Source organism: Trichomycterus rosablanca, chromosome 19 (genome assembly GCF_030014385.1).
Source record: "Trichomycterus rosablanca isolate fTriRos1 chromosome 19, fTriRos1.hap1, whole genome shotgun sequence".
Taxonomy (NCBI): Eukaryota; Metazoa; Chordata; class Actinopteri; order Siluriformes; family Trichomycteridae; genus Trichomycterus; species Trichomycterus rosablanca.
The window spans coordinates 15,006,745-15,033,724 of record NC_086006.1 but is presented as its reverse complement, the minus strand read 5'-3'; the positions used below and the strand labels follow the sequence as shown (position 1 = coordinate 15,033,724).

Here is a 26,980-nt window from a genome sequence, read left to right as displayed (position 1 = left end):
TAACAATCCTACAGCAATACAGTTAGCAATTGCTTAGTCAAAACGTCAGAGATGTTGAAGTCTAAAGCAGCTAAAAACACTACTAAAGTAACTGAGTTTGGAAAACTCCCAACCAATTCTGTGGACGCAGAGGGGGGTGTCAAAACACAGACGAGAATTTTGGTCTTTGAGACAGAACATGAAGCCTCGCTCCACTTGCTGGATGTTCTGGGTTTACATTCAACCATTAAGGTAGGCTATGCTGGCTGCTCAGGTGGCACAGCAGTAAAAACACACGCTGGAACCAGAGCTAGGATCTCAAATACATCGTATCGAATCTCAGCTGTGCCTGCCGGCTAGGCTGAGCAGCCACATGAACGATTGGCCTGTTGTTCAGATATGGGCGGGACTAAGCCGGATGGGGTCTCTCTCTCATGACTGGTGCAATTACGACCTCTGCTGGCTGATTGATGGCGCCTGCACAGAGATGAGAAAAGAGTGCTCATGGTGTGTCTCTCCGTACACAACGCTGCGCTGCACTGCACTCGTCAAAGTGTAGGTGATAAGATGCATACGGCATGCTGCCCACGTGTCGGAGGGGGCGTGGGTTAGCTTTGTTCTCCTCAATCACAGCAGGGATCGGCATTGGTGGAGAGGAAGCATGACGCAATCGGGCAATTGGACGTGCTAAAAGGGAGAAAAAGGGGAGAAAATGCATAAAGAAAATATATATTTTTCAAAAAAGGCGCTAACTGTAACCAGGATGGATCTCACATGGCAGCACAAAATAAAATGTTGCCTGCTGAGTTCAAAATAAAACACCAAAAATATCAAACAGGTATTCAAAGCCCACTCATGGCTGCATTAAGATAATGCCTAATGAGGTGCGGAGACTGCCAATTAAAGAACAAACACTGTCAGTCGTCTGCACCTCCATGCCCCCTACAGACTGATAGTAACCTGGCAGGGGGCATGATACTGTAATCAGCACCTCCTGCCGAGCTATACAGCAGGTGGGCCAGTTACAGACACGTTAAATTGGTTCAGATCATCATACAACAAAACATGTTGAAATGCACAGCACAGTTTTCAAATTCATCATTTATTTATTGAAGGAAAAAGGCTTGTGCAGCATGTACATACTGAAAAAAAATCTTCTTGTGCCAGCTTTTATCAGCATCAGCTGCAGCCAAACACTAAAATCTGGTTTTTTTTTACATTGCTTTGGAGGAATTGTATCCACTCTTGTTATGAAATGGCTTTAATTTAGCCATATTAAACAGCTTTCAGACATAAACTTCACGATTAAGGTCCTGCAACACCAGCTGAGTGAGGTTCAAGTGAGGACTGCCTTCGTAACTCCAGCACATTAATGTACGGTGGTGTTCAAAAAAATAGCAGTCCAACACCATTAACCTGATGAATCACTGTTTTTAGTAGAAGTGATATGAAAACAAAACAAACCCAACAATTAGAACATGCATGCTGCTCATTCTGAGTAATCAAAGCATTGATTGAAAGGGGGTTGTTCAAAATAATAGCAGTGAGGAGTTCAATTGGTGACGGCATTCATTCTGCAGAAGAACAGGTGTCAATTTTGGCCCTTATTTAATATAGGAGGGTGGCAAATGTTGCACAGGTTGGTCATAGTGCATTTCCTTTTGAAATACTGGGTAAAATGGGTTGTTCCAGACATTGTTCTGATGAACAGTGTACTTTGATTAAAAAGTTGATTGCAGAGGGAAAAAACATACAGAGAAGTGCAGCAAATTATAGGCTGCTCAGCTAAAATGACCTCAAATATCTTGAAGTGACAACCAAAACCTGAAAGACACGGAAGGAAGTGTGGAACTACTGTTTGAATGGATCAAAGAATAGCCAAAATGGCAAATACTCAGCCAATGATCACCTCCAGAAAGATCAAGGAACATCTGAAGTTACCAGTGAGTACAGAAGATGATTAAGTGAAGCCAATTTACTAGCAAGAACTCCTTGCAAAGTTCCGTTGTTAAGAAAAAGACGTTAAAAAAATTTTTCTTTTTGGGTCTAGTGGCCGTAGACAGTATGTCAGACGACCCTCGAGCACTAAATTCAAGCCAAAGTACACTGTGAAGACAGTAAAGCATGGTGGTACAAAATTATAATATGGGATGTTTTTCTTACCATGGTGTTACGTCTGTTTATCGAATACCAGGGATCATGGATCAATTTAAATATATCAGAATACTTGAGATCATCATGTTGCACCTATGTCGAAGAAGAAATGTCCTTAAAATGGGTGTTTCAACATGACAATGTCCCAAAACATCTTGGTTACAGACAAACAAGATTGAGGTAATAGAGTGACCAGCCCAATCCCCTGACTTCAATCCCAGAGAGAACTTGTGGGCTGATATCTGAAATGCATTTTTTTGAGGCAAAACCCAAAATTGCAGAAGAACTGTGGAATGTAGTCTAATCATCCTGGACTGGATACCTGTTCAGAGGTGCCAGAAGTTGGTCGACTCCATACAACACAGATCTCGGAAACAATTGTAATGCCACTAAATATTAGTTCAGTAATTTAAAGTAAAGTGAAACCTCAAAAAAAAAATTCAGTTTTTTCAGTGCATTTGCATTTATGGAAATAAAAGTTATTATAATGATTTTGTGCTTTATTTGCTTTTTTTAAATCACTGCTATTTTTTTGAACACTACTGTAGTTTCTAATTTTACACCAGATGTAACAGGACCCCAGTTTTACTTATAGTCAACAGCATATTTCAAAAGGCAATGAAGCCATTAAGGGGTCTTTGGAAAAATGTAAGCTTATTCAGATTAGCAAGATTTGCAGTTCCTTAGAATTTGTCTGGGGTTTTTTTGGGGTTTTTTTTTTGTCACTTCACTCGAAGAGTCATCAGATGTGCCTTTGTAAGAATTTTGATTGGCTGGTCACTGCTGTTAAAATAATGGTAAAATGTATCTCAATGTGGTTTCCTGGAGACCCAGAGCCTTAGAAATTGCTCTGTAACCCTTTTCCTTCCTTTTGTTTTAATTGCCTCTAGAATATTTTTGCATAATATGATACAGTATGTTGCTTTAATACAGCATTTCACAATACAGTGGTACCTTGAAACTTGACGTCAGTTGGTTCTGGGAGTGACGTCGAGTTTAAAAGACAATGAGTTTCAAGGTATTTTTTCCCATAAGAATGTATGGAAACCTGTTAATGCGTTCCATGGTCCCTTGGAACTGCATATATTTTAGGCTAATGTTAAATAATGGGGTTGTTTTTGACACTTATACACTGAAAATAACACAAATATAATATAAAAACACTGAACTACAATTTGGGCAGCACGGTGGCTCGGTGGGTAGCACTGTCGCCGCACAGCAAGAAGGTCCTGGGTTCGATCCCCAGCCGGGGCGGTCCGGGTCCTTTCTGTTCAGAGTTTGCATGTTCTCCCCGTGTCTGCGTGGGTTTCCTCCGGGAGCTCCGGTTTCCTCCCACAGTCAAAAAACATGCAGTCAGGTTAATTGGAGACACTGAATTGCCCTATAGGTGAATGGGTGTGTTTGTGTGTCTACCCTGCGATGGACTGGCGCCCCGTCCAGGGTGTTACTTTGTGTCTTGCGCCCATTGAAAAGCTGGGATAGGCTCCAGCACCCCCCGCGACCCTAATTGGATAAGCGGTTAAGAGAGTGAGTGAGTGAAATACAATTTAAAAATGTTAAAAAATCAACATAAACATACAAAAAAACCTGCACTTTACCTTTACTTCTTTGTTGTTTTCTTATGCTTCTTCATTAGTGGTGACAACCTATGAGCAGTAATAATTAAGAAAGGTTTAGTGTTTCTATGTCATTCTTTTAATATATTGTCACATTAAGCTTTTTTTACGATAAGCGTTTTAGATTCTCTCAGAAAAGCTGATTCTCACAATTTCTCAGAACCCGAGCTATAACACAAGTTGAAACAGGAGGAAAATCCAGCTAAACACTAGTGGTGGTAAGTTTGATTTATTTTATGGACTCGGGTTAATCTGAGTCACACACTAATGTGATCCGGTTCACTTGAATCACTTCAGTCCCCCCCCCGTCCAATAAATAACATAAATTACCATTGTAAGGATCCACAGACACATTATTAGGTTACAGATGTTTATTTTAAATTGAACCGATGTTTATTTTAATTTAAATTCCACACACCAAAAACATATAAGTTAATCAAAATTAAAATATGTTAAATGTAGAACAACAACCAAATGAGACTCCTTAAGTGGTACAGTCCTAAAGTAGCCACATAACGAACACCAGTGTGTTTAACCGCTTGTTTATTGTAATATTTAATTTATTACTTAGATTCACGGACTGCAGTAAAGTCGGTTTAGCCAAATCACAGTCCGCGGTGTTTTTAGTGAGTCTGCTCAGTCGTCTTGTGTACTTAGCAGCAGCCAGTCAGAGGACTCGTAGGATCCGGGTTAACTGAGACCTCGGACTTGTGATTCCTGATTCAGTACAAAGATTCAAATCATTAACCCGGGTGATTCAGGAACCACCCAGCTCTACTAAACACAGATACATGTGGACGCTTTCAGAGAGAATTTGACGGTTATTTCACACAAATGCAGATTAGTCTCATATTTGCACTTTGATGATGTTTTACTTCACCGTTCAAGCCAAGCGCTGAACATAGCGGCAGTCGTACACACATCGAGTTCAAGGGAAACGTCAAGTTTAAGGGTAAAAATTTCTCAACCAAGGGCGTTGAGTTTAGGGTATGTCGAGTTACAAATGTATTGCAGTCTTATTTGTATATAGTCATACATTTATTTTACTAAAAATAGTAAGACTGTTAAACCATTCTCAATTTTATAATCTCATAATCAGAAATTTTAAGATAAATTTGCCCATGTTTAAGTAATTAACACATTGACTACAGATAGCAGTTGAGTTCCAGAGTTGTTTTTATTTATTTATTAAATGGAGAAAGAAAGAAAGTAGAGCTGATTCACCAGTGTAGTGTATGGTAAGGTCGTTCTTGTGCCCTGGATGCCTCCAAACCTCGTGTGGCATCTCTGTGTGATATCAATCGATGCCAAGCAGGTGAATTGCTTTGCTCAGGGGGATCCATAGTGAGAAAAGAGAGATGTTAGTGCCAGGTAGTTTACCAAACAGAGAATTGATCTTCTCCTTTTTCTCTAGCATGCAACTCTTTTGTTCTTCCAGATTAACTCTTTAATGCTGTGCTCAACCATTTGATTGATCTTAGTTTTGAGTCTAAATACTTGGGTGAAGATAAGCTGTATTTAAATAATCTTGTTTGGGCTGTATGTAGTCATTGGTTGACGTGTTAAACTTAAAAAATATTGGTAGATGGTTTTAAGGAAACCTATATGTCAGCTTAAAGCTAGCAGCTGAAAAATCATCCATGAAAAGTTCAATCATTTGTGTGATCATCTCAACTGTTTGGCTTATAAAAAAATACTGTGTGGGCCACTCAGGTGGCGCAGCGGTAAAACACGCTAGCTCAACAGAGCTGGGATTTCAAATACATTGTATTGAATCTTAGCTCTGCCATCCGTCTGGGCTGGGCGGCCACATGAACAACGATTGGCTGTTGTTCATAGGGTGGGTAAACCGGACCAGGGTTCCTCATAACTGGTGCGATTACGAACTCTGCTGGCTGATTGATGGCGCCTGTGCAGTAATGCTGTATCAGGGTGTGGCTCTCTGTGCATGAGGCTGATCCGCATATGAACTCGCCTCGTGCAGGTGAAAGGAGGCAGTTGGTACTGCACACGTGTCGGAGGGGGCGTGTGTCAATTGCGAAGCTCCTCAGTCAGCAGTGAAGGGTTGTATTGATGGAGGTGAAGTGTAACGCAATCAGGGTAATTAGATGTGACTAGTTTAGGGGAGAAAATTGGGGGGGGGGGGGGGGGATTTGGAGAAAAACAGAAAAAAAATACTGTTTGCACAAGTACAAAAAAATATTTATTGTTTGTTGTTGGTATACACTGATCAGCCATAACATTAAAACCACCTTACTGTCCATTTTATCAGCTCCCCTTACCATATAGAAGCACTTTGTAGTTCTACAATTACTGACTGTAGTCCATCTGTTTCTCTACATACTTTTTTAACCTGCTTTCACCCTGTTCTTCAATGGTGAGGACCCCCACAGGACCACCACAGAGCAGGTATTATTTAGGTGGTGGATGATTCTCAGCACTGCAGTGACAATGACATGGTGGTGATGTGTTAGTGACACTGCAGCGCTGCTGGAGTTTTTAAATACCATGTCCATTAACTGTCCACTCTATTAGACACTCCTACCTACTTGGTTCACCTTGTAGATATAAGGTCAGAGACGATTGCTCATCTATTGCTGCTGTTTGAGTTGGTCATCTTCTAGACCTTCATCAGTGGTCACAGGACGCTGCCCGCGGGGCGCTGTTGGCTGGATATTTTTGATTGGTGGACTATTCTCAGTCCAGCAGTGACAGTGAGGTGTTTAAAAACTCCTCCTGTGCTCCTGTGTCTGATCCACTCATACCAGTACAACAACACTAACACACCACCACCATGTCAGTGTCACTGCAGTGCTGAGAATGACCCACCACCCAAATAATACCTGCTCTGTAGTGGTCCTGTGGGGGTCCTGACCATTGAAGAACAGCATGAAAGGGGGCTAACAAAGCATGCAGAGAAACAGATGGACTACAGTCAGTAATTGTAGAACTACAAAGTGCTCCTATATGGTAAGTGGAGCTGATAAAATGTGTGTAGAAACAAGGAGGTGGTTTTAATGCTATGGCTGATCGGCAAAGAAATGCAAAGAAATATTATTTAAACATTATTTTCTTGGTGAGACCATTAAAGGGTTAATTCTCCTTTAGCTGGAACTTATCCTTATGCATGTGATGTTGCTGTTCTTGGTAAAGTTAGACTATGTTGCAGGAGGTCCAGCTTCAGTCTGTGCATTGCCTGTAACAATAAATGTAAGTGGAAGTCTTGCCAGTTTCCCATTCCTAGTGATGTATATTAAAAGCTGGTTTCAATGCCTGCAACAGAAGCTAACCAGTCATAAATTCTTCTTTAAGCACATATAATTTAACAGTAGTATGAACAGAACCACCACTTCAGTTGCCCAGAATGAAAACTTCTGCTCGCTGCACACTGTGTTCTTTTTTATTAATAAATTAACAAATGTGTTTCATTTTGTGATTGTGGATTCGTATTCATCTCATGCACTGTTACATATTGCAGGGCGTCTGTACACCAAATCCAATCACCGTGCCTCTTTAATGTGATTAAACTCTAATTAGGGCCTATTAAATGCAAGGTTCAGTGGCTGGTTCCTTCTCTGTGTTGCTGGAGCCAGAAGAATCACCATGGGAAATGTTTATTCATCGAAGAAAATTCAAACACTGCAGTGCACAGATTTTCCTAAAAGAAGTCCAGCAGTTACAATACACTTTCTTCCAGGCTGACACAACATTTGTGTGACGCAAACTGAATAAATGCACATAACAGCATTTCTTACTAAAAATTAAAATCAGAAGGTCTGATTGGTTCAGAAAGCAGTCTTTCAACCATTAGCGCCAATTCTGTAGGAGTGTTCCATTCATCCCAGTTGTTCCTGTGAAGTGCACTATGTAGGGTATTCCACCATTTAAAGTGAGATTCCAATCCAAAGGTAACAAAAATGTTCAAATGAAGTGAACTTCAAACTGTGTAGGGAGTAGGGAGCGACACTTCATCGCTACGCTGGAAGCTGGCTGTAACATTTACCCATTGCGTGCGTTGTGGGTTAAGACGGCCGGAGCGTTATTAGAGAGCAGAAAATGACACAATCAGAATGATGTCGGATCGACGTTTCATTCATCTTTAATAAAACTAGCAGTAATGTGACAATAACCAGTGAACGTCCAGAAACGCTGCACAATCCACCAAAAACACAAATGTAGCTCGTTAACTTTTATACCGTTAATCACAAACAGTAAAACACCATGTGATGACGTCACAAAGCGGCTGTACGGCGATAAAATCAGGTTTATTCCCAGATGACATCACAATATGATAGACGGCTGAGCTTCATTAGTTTGATAGTTTAGAAAATAAAGAAACATTCAAATGCTTAAAGAAATTTTGGTAACAAGACATGTCATGTACGTGATGACGTCACAGGGCGTCTGAATGAATTCGTTTAACCTGCATAAGATCACATGATCAGTGTGTAGGGAGCACAAGGGCACTCAGTAGGGACCATGTGGCTAGGGACTCTTGTTGTTTAAGATTTTGTTGTTGTCATTTTTTTTGCGAGTCATCAGTCGAGTCTGAGTCATTTGAAACGAGTCCAAGTCAAGTCTGAAGTCACTGTCTGTGCGACTTACGTGCAACTTGTTTGTTTTCTGATGTTTCTCACCTCACACGCCAACGTCTATCTGTTCAATGAAACAGAAAACATAACTCAGCGGAGAAGACAACCCTTTGCCAATCATTGAAGGTCCAATACTGATACTGCAGTGAAAATTGAAGCCTTTTTTGCCCATGCAACTTCGTTAGCAGAGGTGCAGTGACCGTCCATCTGATTCAGAGCCCCATACGCAGTAAGGTTTTCTGAACTGTTTTCTGAAAACATATGTCTAATATGGCCAGTGATAGCTCAGTGGTTAAGGTACTGGACTAGTAAACAGAAGGTTGCCGGTTCAAGCCCCGCCACCACCAAGTTGCCACTGTTGGGTCCCTGAGCAAGGCCCTTCACCCTCAATTGCTCATCGTGTTCAGCTCATTGTGTAAGTCGCTTTGGATAAAAGCGTCTGCTAAATGCTGAAAATGTAAATGTCTGGTAGCCCCCCAGTTCATTTTGGTGGTGAGCTGCTTCATTGTAGCTCATTGGTCCACCCTCACGCACCTTTATAGCCGGCGTTCACTTCTCACATCAATTACACGTGGTGAACCGCAGTTTTCACTTCACTTATTCTCAATGGTGGTATTTGTCCGCTCACAATACACCACCACAGCAGCATGTGAACAGTTAACAAACTGCACAGTTTCAGAAATACTGCCATCCTTGGCCCGAAAGCTTTTACCCATGACAGCAAAAAGGGATATGTGTGCAGACAGCCTATATACCTTATATACACCAAGCCAGCTCACGAAACGTGAATTCCTTCATGAGCTACGTGCTGCCGCCTTCAAAGTGAGACGTGGTCATAATAATGTGACTCGACAGTGTATGTTCTGCATTTACATTTGCAGCATTAAGCAGGTGCTTTTATCCAAAGTGACTTACAATTATGACTGAATACAACTTGAGCAATTGAGGGTTGGAAGCCTTGCTCAGGGGCCCAATATTGGCAGCTTGGCAGTGGTGGGGCTTAAACCAACAACCTTTTGATCACTAGTCCAGTACTTTAACCACTAAGCTACCACTACATAATCTGCAGAATTTCTGTGTTCACAGTGTGTTTGATAAACACGTTAAGTTCAACCCCTAGAATCCTTGACTCTAAATATATTTAGGTACATGTAGTTAAGTCTAAGTACCAATGTGTCTACTGTCTGGAAACCTGAATTTTAGTCGGCTGGCGACTGCTGTTTAAAGTTTTCATTTAAAGATGGTAATAATAGATCTCACTGTGATTTTCTGGAGACCCAGAGGCTTAGAATTGCTCTGTAATCATATTTATTTAGGTACACGTAGTTACTCTAAGTAACAAAGTGTCTGCTGTCTGGAAATCTTGACAAAACTTTAATACTGGTACAGAATGTGGCTTAGTTGTGCAATACCTACTATATATGCTGTAATATCTGTAAATGTGAAATGTATAACACAGATTCACTTTTTATACACTTTTTATTTACTTCTTATATACACTTATCAGCCATAACATTAAAACCACCTCCTTGTTTCTACACTCTCTGTCCATTTTATCAGCTCCACTTACCATATAGAAACACTTTGTAGTTCTACAATTACTGACTGTAGTCCATCTACTTCTCTACATACTTTTTTAACCTGTGTTCACCCTGTTCTTCAATGGTCAGGACCCCCACAGGACAACCACAGAGCAGGTATTATTTAGGTGGTGGATCATTCTCAGCACTGCAGTGACAATGACATGGTGGTGGTGTGTTAGTGTGTGTTGTGCTGGTATGAGTTGATCAGACACAGCAGCGCTGCTGGAGTTTTTAAATGCTGTGTCCACTCACTGTCCACTCTATTAGACACTCCTACCTAGTTGGTCCACCTTGTAGATGTAAAGTCAGAGACGATCGCTCATCTATTGCTGCTGTTTGAGTTGGTCATCTTCTAGACCTTCATCAGTGGTCACAGGACGCTGCTGGCTGGATATTTTTGGTTGGTGGACTATTCTCAGTCCAGCAGTGACAGTGAGGTGTTTATAAACTCCAGCAGCATTGCTGTGTCTGATCCACTCATACCAGCACAACACACACTAACACACCACCACCATGTCAGTGTCACTGCTGTGTTGAGAATAATCCACCACCCAAGTAATACCTGCTCTGTGGTGGTCATGGGAGAGTCCTGACCATTGAAGAACAACAATAAAGGGGGCTAACAAAGCATGCAGAGAAACAGATAGAGTACAGTCAGTAATTGTAGAACTACAAAGGACTGCTGTATGGTAAGTGGAGCTGGTAGAAACAAGTAAGTGAGTGTAGAAACAAGGAGGTGGTTTTAATATTATGGCTGATGTGTGTTTATCACTCTTTCTCTCTCGTGTTTCTTTTTCTGGTCTGTCTTTGTCTCTGCTGGTTAGCTGTAGATCTCTGCATATATTGGATGTATCTGCCTAGACACATTGTTGAAATTGACAAACAAATTATAGTTAACTGTTGAAAATTGATAAAAAATAATTATTTATGAATTATCACTCGATGTATGTAGGTGGTAAACAAATGACTGATTGATGTTCGTCTGTGCGGTAGGTGTTGTAAAATAGTCAATAAATATATGTACCAAATAATTGTACCCAGGGGTGAAAGTACTGCGGTCCACTAACACTAAAAGATTCAATGGCAATATGCAGTACCGGAAAGAGGAGAGAGCAGCTGCCTGGCTGTCTGACCAATCCCAAATTCACTTTAATCAAGGAAACACATCTGATAACATCATCTCCTTATTAATTGCTTCTAAGTCGTTCTGAATTGCTTCAGAACTGTCCCTGCTGTGTTTTGATCCGTGCTGGAAGAAGCCCAGCTGCCTTTTATTTCTGCATGTTAATGTTAGAGCCATCATACCACGTTGCAGCTGACTGATATCCAGTGCTGTGGGGTATTGGCAGGCAGGCGTTTGCTGTAAAATCTTCCAAATTAATGTGTAGTATATTCTGTTTTATTCCAACAACACAGACAGCAGCTCAGGTACAACATACACTATATTGCCAAAAGTATTCACTCACCCATCCAAATGATTGAATTCAGGTGTTCCAATCACTTCTATGGCCACATGTGTATAAAACCAAGCACCTAGGCATGCAGACTGCTTCTACAAACATTTGTAAAAGAGTGGGTTGCTTTCAGGAGCGTGGTACCATGATAGGATGCCACCTGTGCAACAAATCTAGTCGTGAAATTTCCTCGCTACTAAATATTCCACAGTAAACTGACAGTGCTATTATAACAAAGTGGAAGCAATTGAGAACGGTACTTGTCTGATTGCATTGTGTCAAGTGTAAAGTTTGGTGGAGGTGGATTATGGTGTGGGGTTGTTTTTCAGGAGTTGGGCTCGACCCCTTAGTTCCAGTAACAGGAACTCCTAATGCTTCAGCATACCAAGAGATTTTGACAATTTCATGCTCCCAACTTTGTGGGAACAGTTTGGGGATGGCCCCTTCCTGTTCCAACATGACTGCGCACCAGTGCACAAAGCAAGGTCCATAACGACATTGATGAGCGAGTTTGGTGTGGAAGAACTTGACTGGCCTGCACAACTCAACCAGAGTCCTGACCTCAACCAGATAGAACACCTTTGGGATGAATTAGAGTGGAGACTTCTCGACCTCACAAATGCGCTTCTGGAAGAATGTTAAAAAAATTCCCATAAACACACTCCTAAACCTTGTGGAAAGCCTTCCCAGAAGAGTTGAAGCTGTTATAGCTGCAAAGGGTGGGCAGACATCCTATTAAACCCTATGGATTAAGAATGGGATGTCACTCAAGTTCATATGCGTGTGAAGGCAGACGAGCGAATACTTTTGGCAATATAGTGTATATCTCATAAGCTGCATGTTAGGTGACGATGTAATTCATATGTACGGTACGTAAATGTGCATACGAGTCTTCATTTACTTAATTTACTTCCTAAACACAGTGCCTGTTAAAGCATACATTGATTTACTGTACTGTTCTTTTATTTTATTAATGTCATTTGCACCAGAACAGGGCAAATAATAAATAATTAATTCTTTGTATTTATTAATAAAGGCTGCACCTTAACTATTACAGCAATTTTTCGCTATACATAAGGTCGTGTTTCTAATTTTTTCAGCTTCACACAACTATTAACATATTAAAATATTTTATTTAAGAATGCATGAAACCGAGGTGATGAAGGTTGTGGTAGTAGTACCGGCAATGGATCCATGGATCAGACTTGTTTGTCCAGCACATCCCACAGATCCTTGATTGGATTGAAATCTGGGGAATTTGGAAGCCAAGTCAACACCTCAAACTTGTTGTTGTGCTCCTCAAACCATTCCTGAACCATTTTGCTTTGTGGCAGGGCGCATTATTCTGCTGAACGAGGCCACAGCCATTAGCGAATACAGTTTCTATTAAAGGGTGTACATGTAGTGCAACAATGCTTAGGTAGGTGGTACGTGTCAAAGTAACATCCACATGGATGGCAGGACCCAAGATTTCTCAGCAGAACATGACTGGTCTGCAGCTATGCAGCCCCATACGCAACAAACTGCGATGCACTGTGTATTCTGACACCTTTCTTTCAGAACCAGCATCAACTTCTTCAGCAATTTGAGCTCCAGTTGCGCGTCTGTTAGATTGGACCACACAGGCCAGCCTTCGCTCCCCACGTGCATCAATAAGATTTGGCCACCCATGACCACTAATCCTTCCTTGGACCACCTTTGATAGATAATGACCACTGCAGACTGGGAACACCCCACAAGAGCTGCCGTTTTGGAGATGCTCTGACCCAGTCGTCCAGCCATCACAATTTGGCCCTGCTTCTAACACATCAACTTTGAGGATAAAATGTTCACTTGCTGCCTAATATATCCCACTCACTAACAGATGCCGTGATGAAGAGATAATCAGTGTTATTCACTTCACCTCTCAGTGGTCATAAAATTATGCCTAGTTGATGTATGTATATAAGGCATTATTCTACGTCTACTTGTAGTTATTTAGAACCAAGTAAGGTCACTGAGTTTTCTAAATCAACTTTAATTAACCAGATACGTTGAGAATATTTCAGAACATAACACAGAAAAAAATTAAGAAATTTCAGATTAATTTGATTCCAATAATATGAGCTTCATCTGTTTCGAAGCATGTGGAGATAACCATATGATCAGACAGTTTGTGTGTGGTTTGTTTTTGTGTGTTATTACAGAGGGCAGCTGGAGATTTAATGATACGGAACATTCAACTGAAACATGCCGGAAAGTACGTCTGCGTAATTGACACTGATGTGGAGAGTCTGTCTGCAGCTGCCATACTGATCGTGAAAGGTAAAGAAAAACTGTTTAATAAAGCTCGTATTCATGAAGCACGGTGATTTGGAAATGCAGTTGCGTTACACATGAAGAGAATGTTGTATGAAAATGGCTTGATGCCCTTAGCTACTTTTTGTAATAATAGAGCACAACAAAACCATGGAAATAGGTTGTGTACACAAAGTTGGGACATTTTGTTAAATGCAATAAAAACAAGTATCTGCGATTTGTTCATTCCCTTGGAGCGATTCGAGTCCTTTCTATGTTGAAACCCGCATGTGTGGGTTTCCTCCCACAGTCCAAAGACATGAAGGTTAATTAGAGCTACTAAAATTTCCCTAGGTCTGAATGTGTGGGTGAATGTCTGAATGATTGTATGAATTAAATTGTAATTAATTAATAAAAAAAAAATTCTATTATGACTTCTTGAGTAAAAAATGACAATTAATTAATTTCCAGTCTAATTACCAATGTATAAAAACTCAGTGGGTCTGAAATCTGTCTGAATGCATTAAATAAGTAGATAATCATACAGTGGTACCTTGAAACTCAATTGGTTCTGGGAGTGGTGGCGTAGATTTTTAAGGTATTTTAAGGATGTATGGGAAACCTGTTAATGCGTTCCATGGTCCCGTGGAACTGCATATATTTTAGGTTAATGTAAAATAATGGGATTGTTTCTGACACTTATACACTGAAAATAACACAAATATTATATAAAAACACTGAAATACAATTGCAAAACACTTAAAAATAAATATAAATATAATAAAAACCTGCACTTTACCTTGACTTTTTTTATTGTTTCCTTATGCTTCTTAATCATGGAGATGCTTGATCTTGGAATTCTGTTCAGTAAAGGCGCATTCACGTGAGAAGTGACAAAACCGCATTTGCGCCGGCTGTGCCGTTATTTCCACACGTGGTGGTGTACAAAGCTTATATATTTTTTGTTTATGCATTTTCTCCCCTTTTTCTCCCTTTTAGCGCGTCCAATTGCCCGATTGCATCATGCTTCCTCTCCACCAATGCCGATCCCTTCTCTGATTGAGGAGAATGAAGCTAACCCACGCCCCCTCCGACACGTGGGCAGCATGCCGTATGCATCTTATCACCTGCACTTTGACGAGTGCAGTGCAGCTCAGCATTGTGTACGGAGAGACACACCCTGAGAGCACTCTTTTCTCATCTCTGTGCAGGCGCCATCAATCAGCCAGCAGAGGTCGTAATTGCACCAGTCATGGGAGAGAGACCCCATCTGGCTTAGTCCCGCCCATATCTGAACAACAGGCCAATTGTTGTTCATGTGGCCGCTCAGCCTTAGCCAGCAGGCAGAGCCGAGATTCGATACGATGTATTCGAGATCCCAGCTCTGGTTCCAGCGTGTGTTTTTACCGCTGTGCCACCTGAGCGGCCCAGTGCACAAAGCTTAACGGGACTTATTGTACTAAAACAACAAGCGAGGAATTTCATTAGTGGAGAGAACTTATGTACCAAATAATTAAGAGAGGTTTAGTGTTTCTATGTCGTTCTTTTAATACATTAAGTTGTGTTAAGGTTTTTTTTTTTACGGTAAGCATTTAAGACTCGGAACAGTTGATTCTCACAATTTCTCAGCACCCTGAGCTATAACACAAGTTTAAAAGCGAAACAGGAGGAAAATCCAGCTGAACACAGATACATGTGGATGCTTTCAGAGTGGATTTGACGGTTATTCCACACAAATGCAGATTCGTCTCATATTCGCATTTTGATGACGTTTTACCACACCGCTCAAGCCAAACGTTCATTGTTCATTTGAAATTAAATAAATAGTTTTGTTTTTTTTAGTTGAACACGTTGAGTTTAAGGGAAACGTCGAGTTTAAGGGTACAAATTTCTCCACAAAGTGTGTCTAGTTTCACAGATTTAAGTTTAGAGGACGTCGAGTTACAAGGTACCACTGTATTGCCTTAATACACACTGCTACATTCATATGAGTGGATTGTTGAACATCAGGATGAAGTCAAGAGCCATTTGTTGTCTGCCCAACCAACCAATTTAAACATTTACTACATAAACAAAATGATTGGGACATCTACACATCTAAAGTAGCTTTTATGACACCCCTATATAATATATTTATAAATCCATTTGTTCTTTGGTAGAACAAGATGAGACATCCTTGGCACTACTCCCAACTCATAAAAAACTGCCATCACATTGTATTAAGATTACATGTGCTCTACAAAACAAAGAACTTTCTAAAGCAGAAGATTTCCAGAGCACGAGAAGTTCAGCAGCTTAGGTTTAACCACCTAGACGAAGTGTTCACCAGCAAATATTTCGATTCATATAGCCTGAGGCTGCACATCCAGTGTCCCTCCTATCAGTAGTCTTAAACAGTTTGGTCCCCTGTTCGTTAACAGTGCACTGGATCTTTTCTCTGTGCACAGACTTCCAGTACTTCTCCTACATATACACCCAGGCAGTCATATATACAGGGGTTGGACAAAATAACTGAAACACCTGTCATTTTAGTGTGGGAGGTTTCATGGCTAAATTGGACCAGTCTGGTGGCCAATCTTCATTAATTGCACATTGCACCAGTAAGAGCGAGTGTGAAGGTTCAATTAGCAGGGTAAGAGCACAGTTTTGCTCAAAATATTGCAATGCACACAACATTATGGGTGACATACCAGAGTTCAAAAGAGGACAAATTGTTGGTGCACGTCTTGCTGGCGCATCTGTGACCAAGACAGCAAGTCTTTGTAATGTATCAAGAGCCACGGTATCCAGGGTAATGTCAGCATACCACCAAGAAGGACAAACCACATCCAACAGGATTAACTGTGGACGCAAGAGGAAGCTGTCTGAAAGGGATGTTCGGGTGCTAACCCGGATTGTATCCAAAAAACATAAAACCACGGCTGCCCAAATCACGGCAGAATTAAATGTGCACCTCAACTCTCCTGTTTCCACCAGAACTGTCCGTCGGGAGCTCCACAGGGTCAATATACACGGCCAGGCTGCTATAGCCAAACCTTTGGTCACTCGTGCCAATGCCAAACGTCGGTTTCAATGGTGCAAGAAGCGCAAATCTTGGGCTGTGGACAATGTGAAACATGTATTGTTCTCTGATGAGTCCACCTTTACTGTTTTCCCCACATCCGGGAGAGTTACGGTGTGGAGAAGCCCCAAAGAAGCGTACCACCCAGACTGTTGCATGCCCAGAGTGAAGCATGGGGGTGGATCAGTGATGGTTTGGGCTGCCATATCATGGCATTCCCTTGGCCCAATACTTGTGCTAGATGGGAGCGTCATTGCCAAGGACTACCGAACCATTCTGGAGGACCATGTGCATCCAATGGCGGTGCCGTGTATCAGGATGACAATGCACCAATACACACAGCAAGACTGGTGAAAGATTGGTTTGATGAACATGAAAGTGAAGTTGAACATCTCCCATGGCCTGCACAGTCACCAGATCTAAATATTATTGAGCCACTTTGGGGTGTTTTGGAGAAGCGAGTCAGAAAACGTTTTCCTCCACCAGCATCACGTAGTGACCTGGCCACTATCCTGCAAGAAGAATGGCTTAAAATCCCTCTGACCACTGTGCAGGACTTGTATATGTCATTTCCAAGACGAATTGACGCTGTATTGGCCGCAAAAGGAGGCCCTACACCATACTAATAAATTATTGTGGTCTAAAACCAGGTGTTTCAGTTATTTTGTCCAACCCCTGTATATACACACACAGTCCCATATACATACATATACATATACAATGGAGTCTCTCCTTTGAAGCTGTGACAGCTTCCACTTCTCTGTGAAAGGCTTTCCCATAGACACAGATATTAAAGTGTGTCTATTGGAATTTCTGCCCATTCAGAAAAGCATTCATGAAGTAAGACATGTTGTACGAGTGGGTATGGCTCACAACCTCCATTCTAGTTAAAGCCAAAAGTGTTTGATTGGGTTGAGGTCAGAGCTCTGTGTGGGTCTTCTTGAGTTCTGCCACACCAAACTCACCCAATCATGCCTTTATGGACCTTGCTTTGTGCACTAGGGGCACAGTAATGCTGAAAGAGAAAAGGGCATGAAGCAGGAAGCATACTAAACCCATTTGCCAAACCCAGACACGTCCATAAAACTGCTAGATAGCGAAGCATGATTTGTCACTACAAAACTTGTTTCCTCTGCTTCAACAGTCCAGTGATGACATGCCCTACACCACTCTATCAACACTTAGCATTGGTGGAGCAATGCCAATACATTGGTGATATAAGGCAACTGCTTACCCACAGAAACCCATATCATGAGACCCCTGGCTCACAGTTTTTGTGCTGATCTTAATGCTAAAGGAGGTTTGAAATTGTGCAAAGTCAGTAGAGCGTTGTCGATTTTTATGCACTTGGCGACCCCGCTCTGTAACTTTAAGTGGTCTTTAAGTTGCTGTGGTTTCTAAATGCTTTGACTTTTCAATAATACCACTTACAGTTGATCTTGTAATATCTATGAGGGAAGAAATTTTACGAACTCACTTGTTGCAACCGTAGCATCCTACTAAAGTACCACACTCGAATTCAGTGAGCTCTTTAGAATGACCCATTGTGTGCTCTTTAGAATGACAAGTGTTTGTAAAGGCAGATAACATGGCTAGGTGCTGGATTTGGTACATCTGTATTCATGGGAATGAATGAAACACCTGAATTCAGTGATTAGGAGGTCCCAATACCTTTGTCCATATAGTGTATTTATGTAATTATTTAATCAGCTAGAGTGGCAAAAGTGTAAAACTGCATAATAGCTTTAGTTACTAGGTAGTTAAAATGTAATCAGAGGGACATGACCCATGAGTAAGCGAGGAGCCAACCTGCACTGTGGAAATACTTCAGGTTGCTAGTGCTGGTGTATTGATGTGTGTGTATTGATTTTTTTTGGTTTTCTTGGCACAGCTTCTAATCAAGCCTTGTTTAAATGCAACTTAATATTTGATCATTCTTGCCAACCATGCAAATTCCTTTATTGCCACAGTTTACCATCCTAAAAGGGCTTTGTTTCCATTTCACAAAGCAAAAGTAATCCTAAACTGTTTTAATGAATATGGCAAATAATTTATTGTACTTTATTGCCCCTCACCAGTTACCAATAGAGCCTCTTTGAGCTTTAGTATCTTCTTCCACTCCATATCTTCTTATTCCACTCCATCCAGCCTGTTAGCAGCAAAAGCCAACATTTGTCATGGCATACGGGTGCATCAGAGTCCACAGCATGGGTCACTTGCATATGTGTGATGGTAGTCTTGACCATTGAGGTTCAAGAGAGTTATCAAATTACATATACTTGCTTTTTTTTGCATTTTGCAAAATGTCATAGTGAAAAGTTGTGCTTTTGCACATAAACCCATGATTGTTTACAATCTTAATATAAAATGTCAGTTTAAAAAGACTGCTGTGTTTACTGATCCTGATGGCTGCAGTGGCACCTCCAGAATTTTTTTATAGGGGTGGCCAGATGGGGCAACTGAAAACCTTGGGGTGGCACACCAAAACAAAAAGCCATAATTAGATTTCAGGAAGTTTATTATTGTAGTATGCAGACTAGTTGATATCTAATTATCTGATGTGCATAGACTTATACAGCACAATTAACATTTAACTGTACAACAACAATCCTGCACCAGAGAAACAAGACCGCGATTAGCTGCTGCACAGTACAACGCGAAGCATCAGGTTGGGGGTCTTTGAAGTGTGCTACAGCGATGGCGGTTGGCTGAATGCATTTTTATTTTCACATGGACTATTGTAAAAAATACATTATTCACTGAAATGGACAGCACCTAATGAAATATATCAGAAAGAAGCATATTATGCTTTTACAAGGGTGGCCGTGGACCCCCCCCACCCCCTTGGCAGCGTCGCTGGATGGATGACCTAGTGTGACTATTTAGTTTGTTAAGGTTAATGTCTTCTTGACATCTTTAACACTTTACATCACAAATTATCAAGATACATTTTCAACATTTTATAAAGTTCATGCGACTCAGAGCAAATGTGCTACCTAGTATAGACAGTGTGTTTCTAATAAACTGGTAGTAAGGGGAAAATTTTAAATTAAAATAAATATAAATAGCCGCTCAGGTGGCGCAGCGGTAAAACACACGCTGTTCACCAGAGCTGAGATCTCGAATACATCGTATCGAATCTCGGCTCTGCCTTGCCGGCTGAGGCTGAGTGGCTACATGAACAACGATTGGCCTGTTGTTCAGATAAGGGGCGGGACTAAAGCCAGATGGGGACTCTCTCTCAGACTAATGCGATTTTGACCTTTGCTGGCTGGTTGGTGGCGCCTGCACGGAGATGGGGAAGGAGTGCGGTAGAGGGTGTGGCCCTCCGTGCACAGCGCTGTACTGCACTGCGCTCGTCAAGTGTAGGTGATAAGATGTTCGATTGCTGTGCACGTGTCGGAGGGGGTGTGGAGCAACCTCTTCCTCCCCAATCAGGATCAGGGACCAGCATTAGTGAGAGGATGATTGACGGGTAGAAATTGGATGCGCTAAAGTGGGAGAAAAAGGGGTAAAATAAAAAAATAAAATAAATAAAAAATAAATAAATATAAATGCATAAAGTATGTGAAGACAAAGGCCGATCCTAAGCCCGATCCTTTGTTTTACGTCAGCATGTCCGCTGTGTGGAAATACTGTAAATTGGAAAGTGAAACAAGTCCAACAGTGAAGTGTAATGTCTGCAATGCGAGCGTTTCACGAGGCGATAGGAGCAGAGCTGCGTTCATTACTGTAGAATTTTACTATTTATATGGTGTGTGAGTCAAGGATCACTCCGGTTTACAAAACAATAACTTTTAATCCGAGTATGAAAACTTCAGGACCATAACATACAGCTTTTACGAGTTTACGTGTTACAAGACTAAACGACATCTCAGTATCAAGCACTCTGATTGGCTTAGTTATGTAACCGAGCGTCATAGTGATGCACTTGCTTAATAAAGAAATAAATACACGGTATATTCACAAATTGTCGGGAGCATAACACTTTATTAACTTCTTCTGTTACGGTACCGAATAGCGAACAGCTAGAGTCATCGCGTGCTATTCCATGCACTATGGAAGCCCCAAAGGGTCAAAACACACTCACTTTGCGTAGAAACGTCCATCAAACCATTGTCACAGCATTTTGAGTGTTCTACTTTTACTACTACAATGCTGCACTAAGTTTGTTTACTTTTTTTTTGTAAAAATAAAAGAACATTAAGCAATAGCTTGGATGCAGGCAATTTTTTTTCCTACAGCACTGCAGAGCTATTCAGTTGTTAAACATATACACTGGATTAATTTGAATAACTGTAATGTACTTGAAGTGTGCACTGTGTGAACAGTATTACCTAGTTCTTATCTAGACAATATCTAGAAAATACAAGTATCGGTTTGAGACTCGGTATCGGATCGGGATCAAAATTAATGATCGGGATCGGGAGCAAAAAAACGTGATCTGGACATCCCTAGTAATTCTTGTATCATGTCTTGCATCATGTAATTTTATTTCCAAAGCATGAGGTTTATTACAATAAAATCTGTAACACACTACCTAAACAGACTACCTATATTAGATTGAAATGTATTAGGTTATTTAATAAGTTATTACTGCAGTTATATTGTAAATGCGAATTTAAATCCTCCTGTTTATGCTGGCTAGCATTACAGGATAACAGAGAACACATTTGATTGATGTATTGGCACTGCCTGAACTCATAAGTGCAGTGACAGCTAAGCATACTAGTTTAAAAAATATTGCAAAATGTATTATATCTTTATTTATTTATATAAACATTCATCAAATGTCAAAAAAGCCTCGATACATAACATATTTTCAAGTTTAAAATTAACAATCATTTTTCAGTGCCAGAACAGACATGCATTCTTTGCAAGAAAATAGTAGAACGTTAACTCCGGTCCGTCCGGCTTAAAGTGAGAGCGAAATTTGACTGTGTAACATTATAACTGACACTTAAATAAAGCCTGTAGCACATACATTATATGTATTACACTCTGGGCATCCTGACCATTGAAATGCCAGTTTTTTCCCTTCAGAGTGCAGTTGGCAACAATTCTTTTGTGGAACAGCTTGCAGCAGAAAATGTTCCAAACACCTACTTATAAGTGTGGGGGGAAATAGGGAGTGTAAAGGGGCTGACTAATAAACCTAACAGCATAAATTTAGACCCAGTAAAATCATCCATTATGACCACAACAAGCCAAACGAGACTAATAAGAGTATATGTACTGTATTTATTTCTATTTGACATGCTGTGTATAGGACAGCATAGTGGTAACAAGGTAGTGTGGGTGCTGTACTGCTCCAGAGTCCTGTGGACCTGAATTAATACTAATCCAAAATCAAGTTTCTTATATTGGCATGTTCTTTTATATAGTCTGTGTGGGATCTCTTCAGGTACACTGGTTTTATCCAACCAGCCAAAAACATATCAGTATGCATTCTTATCCTGCGGCTACTTCAGGTTGACTCAGAAACTACCTGTTTTTTAAAAGAGAGAACATGTGAAACAGCAAATTATTATACTTTTATACTATTTGAGGTACTAGTTTTACCAAAGCATATACAGGGTATACAATGCATATATCAATTCTGTGCAAAAAAACGGGTGGCTCGGTGGGTAGCACTATCGCTTCACAGCAAGAAGGTCCTGGGTTTGATTCCCAGGTGGAGTGGTCTGGGTCCTTTCTGTGTGGAGTTTGCATGTTCTTCCCATGTCTGTGTGGGTTTACTCCGAAAGCTTCCTTTCGAAAGTTTCCTCCCACAGTCCAAAGACATGCAAGTGAGGTGAATTGTAGACACAAAATTGTCCGTGACTGTGTTTGACATTAAACCTGTGAACTGATGAATCTTTTGTAACAGGTCACTACCTGTCCTGTCATTAATGTAACCAAAGTGTGTAAAACATGACATTAAAATCCTAATAAATAAATAAATATGCTTAATATAACCTAAATATTAGTATTTTGCTGCTTGTGCATTAAATACATATAGTCGTTAAATCCTTACATTGTTGCTTGAGATGTGACTGGGAGTCTAAAGTACAGAGATAAGCAACATGTCTGTCATGTCACAGTTAGCACAGAATGCAGGTTCCAAAGTTCAACACCCAATGTGATGTGACTAGAGCAGTATAAAGAGAGGCCCACAGTTCTATTCCTTGTTCTTCAGTTCATACACTGCTGTAAAAACCCAAGACCGTGTCAATAAATTCTTCAATCCAGTCAACTGTAATCTTTGTTTTCTTTTATCATCTGACCTTATGTTTTTATGACAGCTGTTATCGGAAAGTTACGAAAGCCAAAATCTGTTATGGTATGGAGGTGCATCAGTGTTTGCATATGTGTGAAAGTAGTATTGAGGTTCAAGGGAATTGTCAATTCTTTTTTTATTGCATTTCACAAAATGTCTCAACTTTCCCAGAAATGGATGGAAAGTGTATGAGTATTGGGAAGATTGTAAAAAGTTGTGCTTTTGCACCAAAATCCATCATTATTTACAATCTTAACCCAATATTGTCAGTTTAATTATCACTGGATACAAACTTTTTAACCTTCTACCCTCAGTTGCCAACTCCTCAGTAAGGAAAGTAGCTATTGGCTGTCCTAAAAGTCGCTAGAAGTTGCTAAATGACGTCATCGCCTAATTTGCATAAGCAAGCAGTGCGGACCGTGACGTCATCTGTGGGCGTGTCACAGTGTAGAGGCTGTGAAACCACTATTGCGCTGTTCTTTCATATTTTAAAAGTTCATCTGATTAAATTTTGATATTTTCAAAGCGATGAACTGTGTGATATGAGGCGGTAAAAGTGCTCTAGACAGTACGAACAACGCTTAACGTGAAAAATAAAGCTTAACGTGACTTATTGTAATAAAACAATGACCGATAAATTTGGGCAGTACAGAGCACTTATAACCAGTACAGAGCACTTATAACCAGTAATAACGAAGAGAAATTTAGTGTCCCTGTGTGGTACTTTTAGTACTCCAAGTTACACTTTTTTTACGTAAAGCTTTTTCGATTCTCCCGAGAAGCCGATTTTCAAAACCCCGAGCTGCAGAACCACCACACAAGAAGTTAATACAGCTAAACACAGATACATGTGGAGCTTTTGGACTGGATTTAATGGTTATTTCACACAAATGGATGTTCGTGTCGTGGAACTTTTGTGATGTTTTATCGCTCAAGCGGAGAGCTGAGCAAATCAGCTATTTGAGCCAAGGTAAGAGCGAAGCGCAAAACGATTCTCACGTGATGCACTAAAGAAAGCAATAGCTACGACAAATACGTCTTCTTATTATCGATAGCTGATCGATGCTTTTGCATTAAAATTACCATCTGTAACAACAGCACAAATGCTCGCACATAACCTACACGCTCCGCATTACTCCACATCACTACTCTTTACTTTCTTTAAGTAACGCCCACCGTTGATGACGCGCACTTGGTTCCCAAAAACTGGTGGAAACGCGGGTTGTGAGACTGACCGCCTGTGAGTGCTTTGGGACGGGGGAGGGGCTCACGGCAGCACCCGCTGCTCGTTTAGGACAGTAAATGAAGAACAATATGTGCTTTCATGTCCGAGTCACCAAAAGTCTCCGATAACACCAGAAAATTTGCTAGATTTGTCGCTAGTCGCTTTTTTGAAAAAAAGTCGCTAGAGGGGTCTAAAAACTCGCTGTATTATACTGTTATTTCATTTTTAATTTTTACAGTATTATTTATCTTATTTTTTGTATATATGCACAATTTTGCCTAGGACGTTCAAATTTGTACATTGTTTGTGTTAGGCTCTGTGGCATCAGGGGAATGTACCATCTCTCCCTGATGCCACAGGCCTTACAGAGCAGAAACGAGCTGTGCCTTTAAATACCTGGCCAGCTCGTTAGGGCGAAGTGGCTACACCTGTGCCTTCCCTTATTTAAGGGATAGGTGCAGAGCTGTAGCCGTCGCACCTTCTGCTCATATTGGCTGATTCTTTTTTCTTTCTTTGAGTTTGTTTGACACTGCGGTGTCCTTTTATGTTTATTGTTTTTTTTATTATCTTTAGGTTGTGCCGCCGCACTGTGCCGCCGCCGCCGTGCCGCCGCCGCCGCCTGGTGGTTGCTCTCAGGTCGCTGTCGGGCCGCTGCCGCCGAGCCGTCGAGCCGCCGTGCCGCCGCCACCTAGAGACCCCATGACTGCGCCCAGAGGAACGTGACCCCCTCCCAGCTACCGCTGGTGACAGCGTCACGTTCCGCCCTCTGGAGCGCAGGAGCAAACGGCCACTTCCCAGCCACCCTGGCTGGTGACAGCGCCTTTGCTTTTAACTTTATAAATCCGCAAGTAAATCACACCCGGTGGATGGCATGGCGCTGACCAGCATTAACTGCTGGTGAGCGCCGTGCCATTTATCTACCGGCGGTGTCATCCCCCCTTCTTCGGCCAACAGCGCGAGGTTTCCCACCTCGCGAACCCGGTCGCTTCGCCTCTTTAGTGCTGGGAGCGGTTTTGCTTTCAGCGTTGCTGTGGCAGCGTGCTTAAGCTCCCAGCCTAGAGGTGAGCGACCAGGGTTCGCGCCTCGCGCTTTCCCTTTTTCCCTTTTATGTTTTTTCCCTTGTTTCTTTCAGTCTGGCGTCACCGGCTGCCTTCGGGATTCCCCGAAGTGTTTTTTGTTACTGTTATTCCTTTATTTTATTGTATATTACGTTTATGATTTTGTAAATAAAACCCTTTTAAGTTAAAACCTCCGCATCCTTGGGTCCTTCCCCCCACATCATAACAGTAAGGTGCGACCATTACTGGACCCAGCGGAGGACCCCGTCCTCTCCCAAAGATTTTTTTGGGGGGGCACTCCCCCAGTGGCTTTTAGCCACTGGTGGGGACGGGACCGCCGGCTGGAGACCTCAGGAGAGGTCTCCTTAAGAAGGGGGTACTGTTAGGCTCTGTGGCATCAGGGGAATGTACCATCTCTCCCTGATGCCACAGGCCTTACAGAGCAGAAACGAGCTGTGCCTTTAAATACCTGGCCAGCTCGTTAGGGCGAAGTGGCTACACCTGTGCCTTCCCTTATTTAAGGGATAGGTGCAGAGCTGTAGCCGTCGCACCTTCTGCTCATATTGGCTGATTCTTTTTTCTTTCTTTGAGTTTGTTTGACACTGCGGTGTCCTTTTATGTTTATTGTTTTTTTTATTATCTTTAGGTTGTGCCGCCGCACTGTGCCGCCGCCGCCGTGCCGCCGCCGCCGCCTGGTGGTTGCTCTCAGGTCGCTGTCGGGCCGCTGCCGCCGAGCCGTCGAGCCGCCGTGCCGCCGCCACCTAGAGACCCCATGACTGCGCCCAGAGGAACGTGACCCCCTCCCAGCTACCGCTGGTGACAGCGTCACGTTCCGCCCTCTGGAGCGCAGGAGCAAACGGCCACTTCCCAGCCACCCTGGCTGGTGACAGCGCCTTTGCTTTTAACTTTATAAATCCGCAAGTAAATCACACCCGGTGGATGGCATGGCGCTGACCAGCATTAACTGCTGGTGAGCGCCGTGCCATTTATCTACCGGCGGTGTCATCCCCCCTTCTTCGGCCAACAGCGCGAGGTTTCCCACCTCGCGAACCCGGTCGCTTCGCCTCTTTAGTGCTGGGAGCGGTTTTGCTTTCAGCGTTGCTGTGGCAGCGTGCTTAAGCTCCCAGCCTAGAGGTGAGCGACCAGGGTTCGCGCCTCGCGCTTTCCCTTTTTCCCTTTTATGTTTTTTCCCTTGTTTCTTTCAGTCTGGCGTCACCGGCTGCCTTCGGGATTCCCCGAAGTGTTTTTTGTTACTGTTATTCCTTTATTTTATTGTATATTACGTTTATGATTTTGTAAATAAAACCCTTTTAAGTTAAAACCTCCGCATCCTTGGGTCCTTCCCCCCACATCATAACAGTTTGCATGTTTTATTGTCTGCATATTGTAGAGCGCTACCAACAGCCGGAAACAAATTTCTTGTGTGTGCAAACATACTTATATGTTATTTATTTATTAGGATTTTAACGTCATGTTTTACACACTTTGGTTACATTCATGACAGACACGGTAGTTACTTGTTACACAAGATTCATCAGTTCACAAGTTTAATGTTGAACACAGTCATGAACAATTTAGTATCTCCAATTCACCTCACTTGCATGTCTTTGGACTGCGGGAGGAAACCCACACAGAAACGGGAAGAACATGCAAACTCCACACAGTAAGGACTCGGACCACCCCACCTGGGGATCAAACCCAGGACCTACTTGCTGTGAGGTG

The 26,980-nt window shown here is 41.7% G+C and overlaps 1 protein-coding gene across 1 annotated transcript in view; it reads left to right on the top strand.

Annotated features, from left to right (window-relative positions):
* Positions 1-26,980, top strand: part of cntn3a.2 (contactin 3a, tandem duplicate 2) — a 183,314-nt gene that overhangs the window by 129,979 nt on the left and 26,355 nt on the right. Inside the window, exon 14 of the mRNA XM_063015224.1 lies at positions 13,565-13,682. Within this exon, the coding sequence (XP_062871294.1) occupies positions 13,565-13,682 (118 nt within the window). The remainder of the gene's footprint in view (positions 1-13,564; positions 13,683-26,980) is intronic.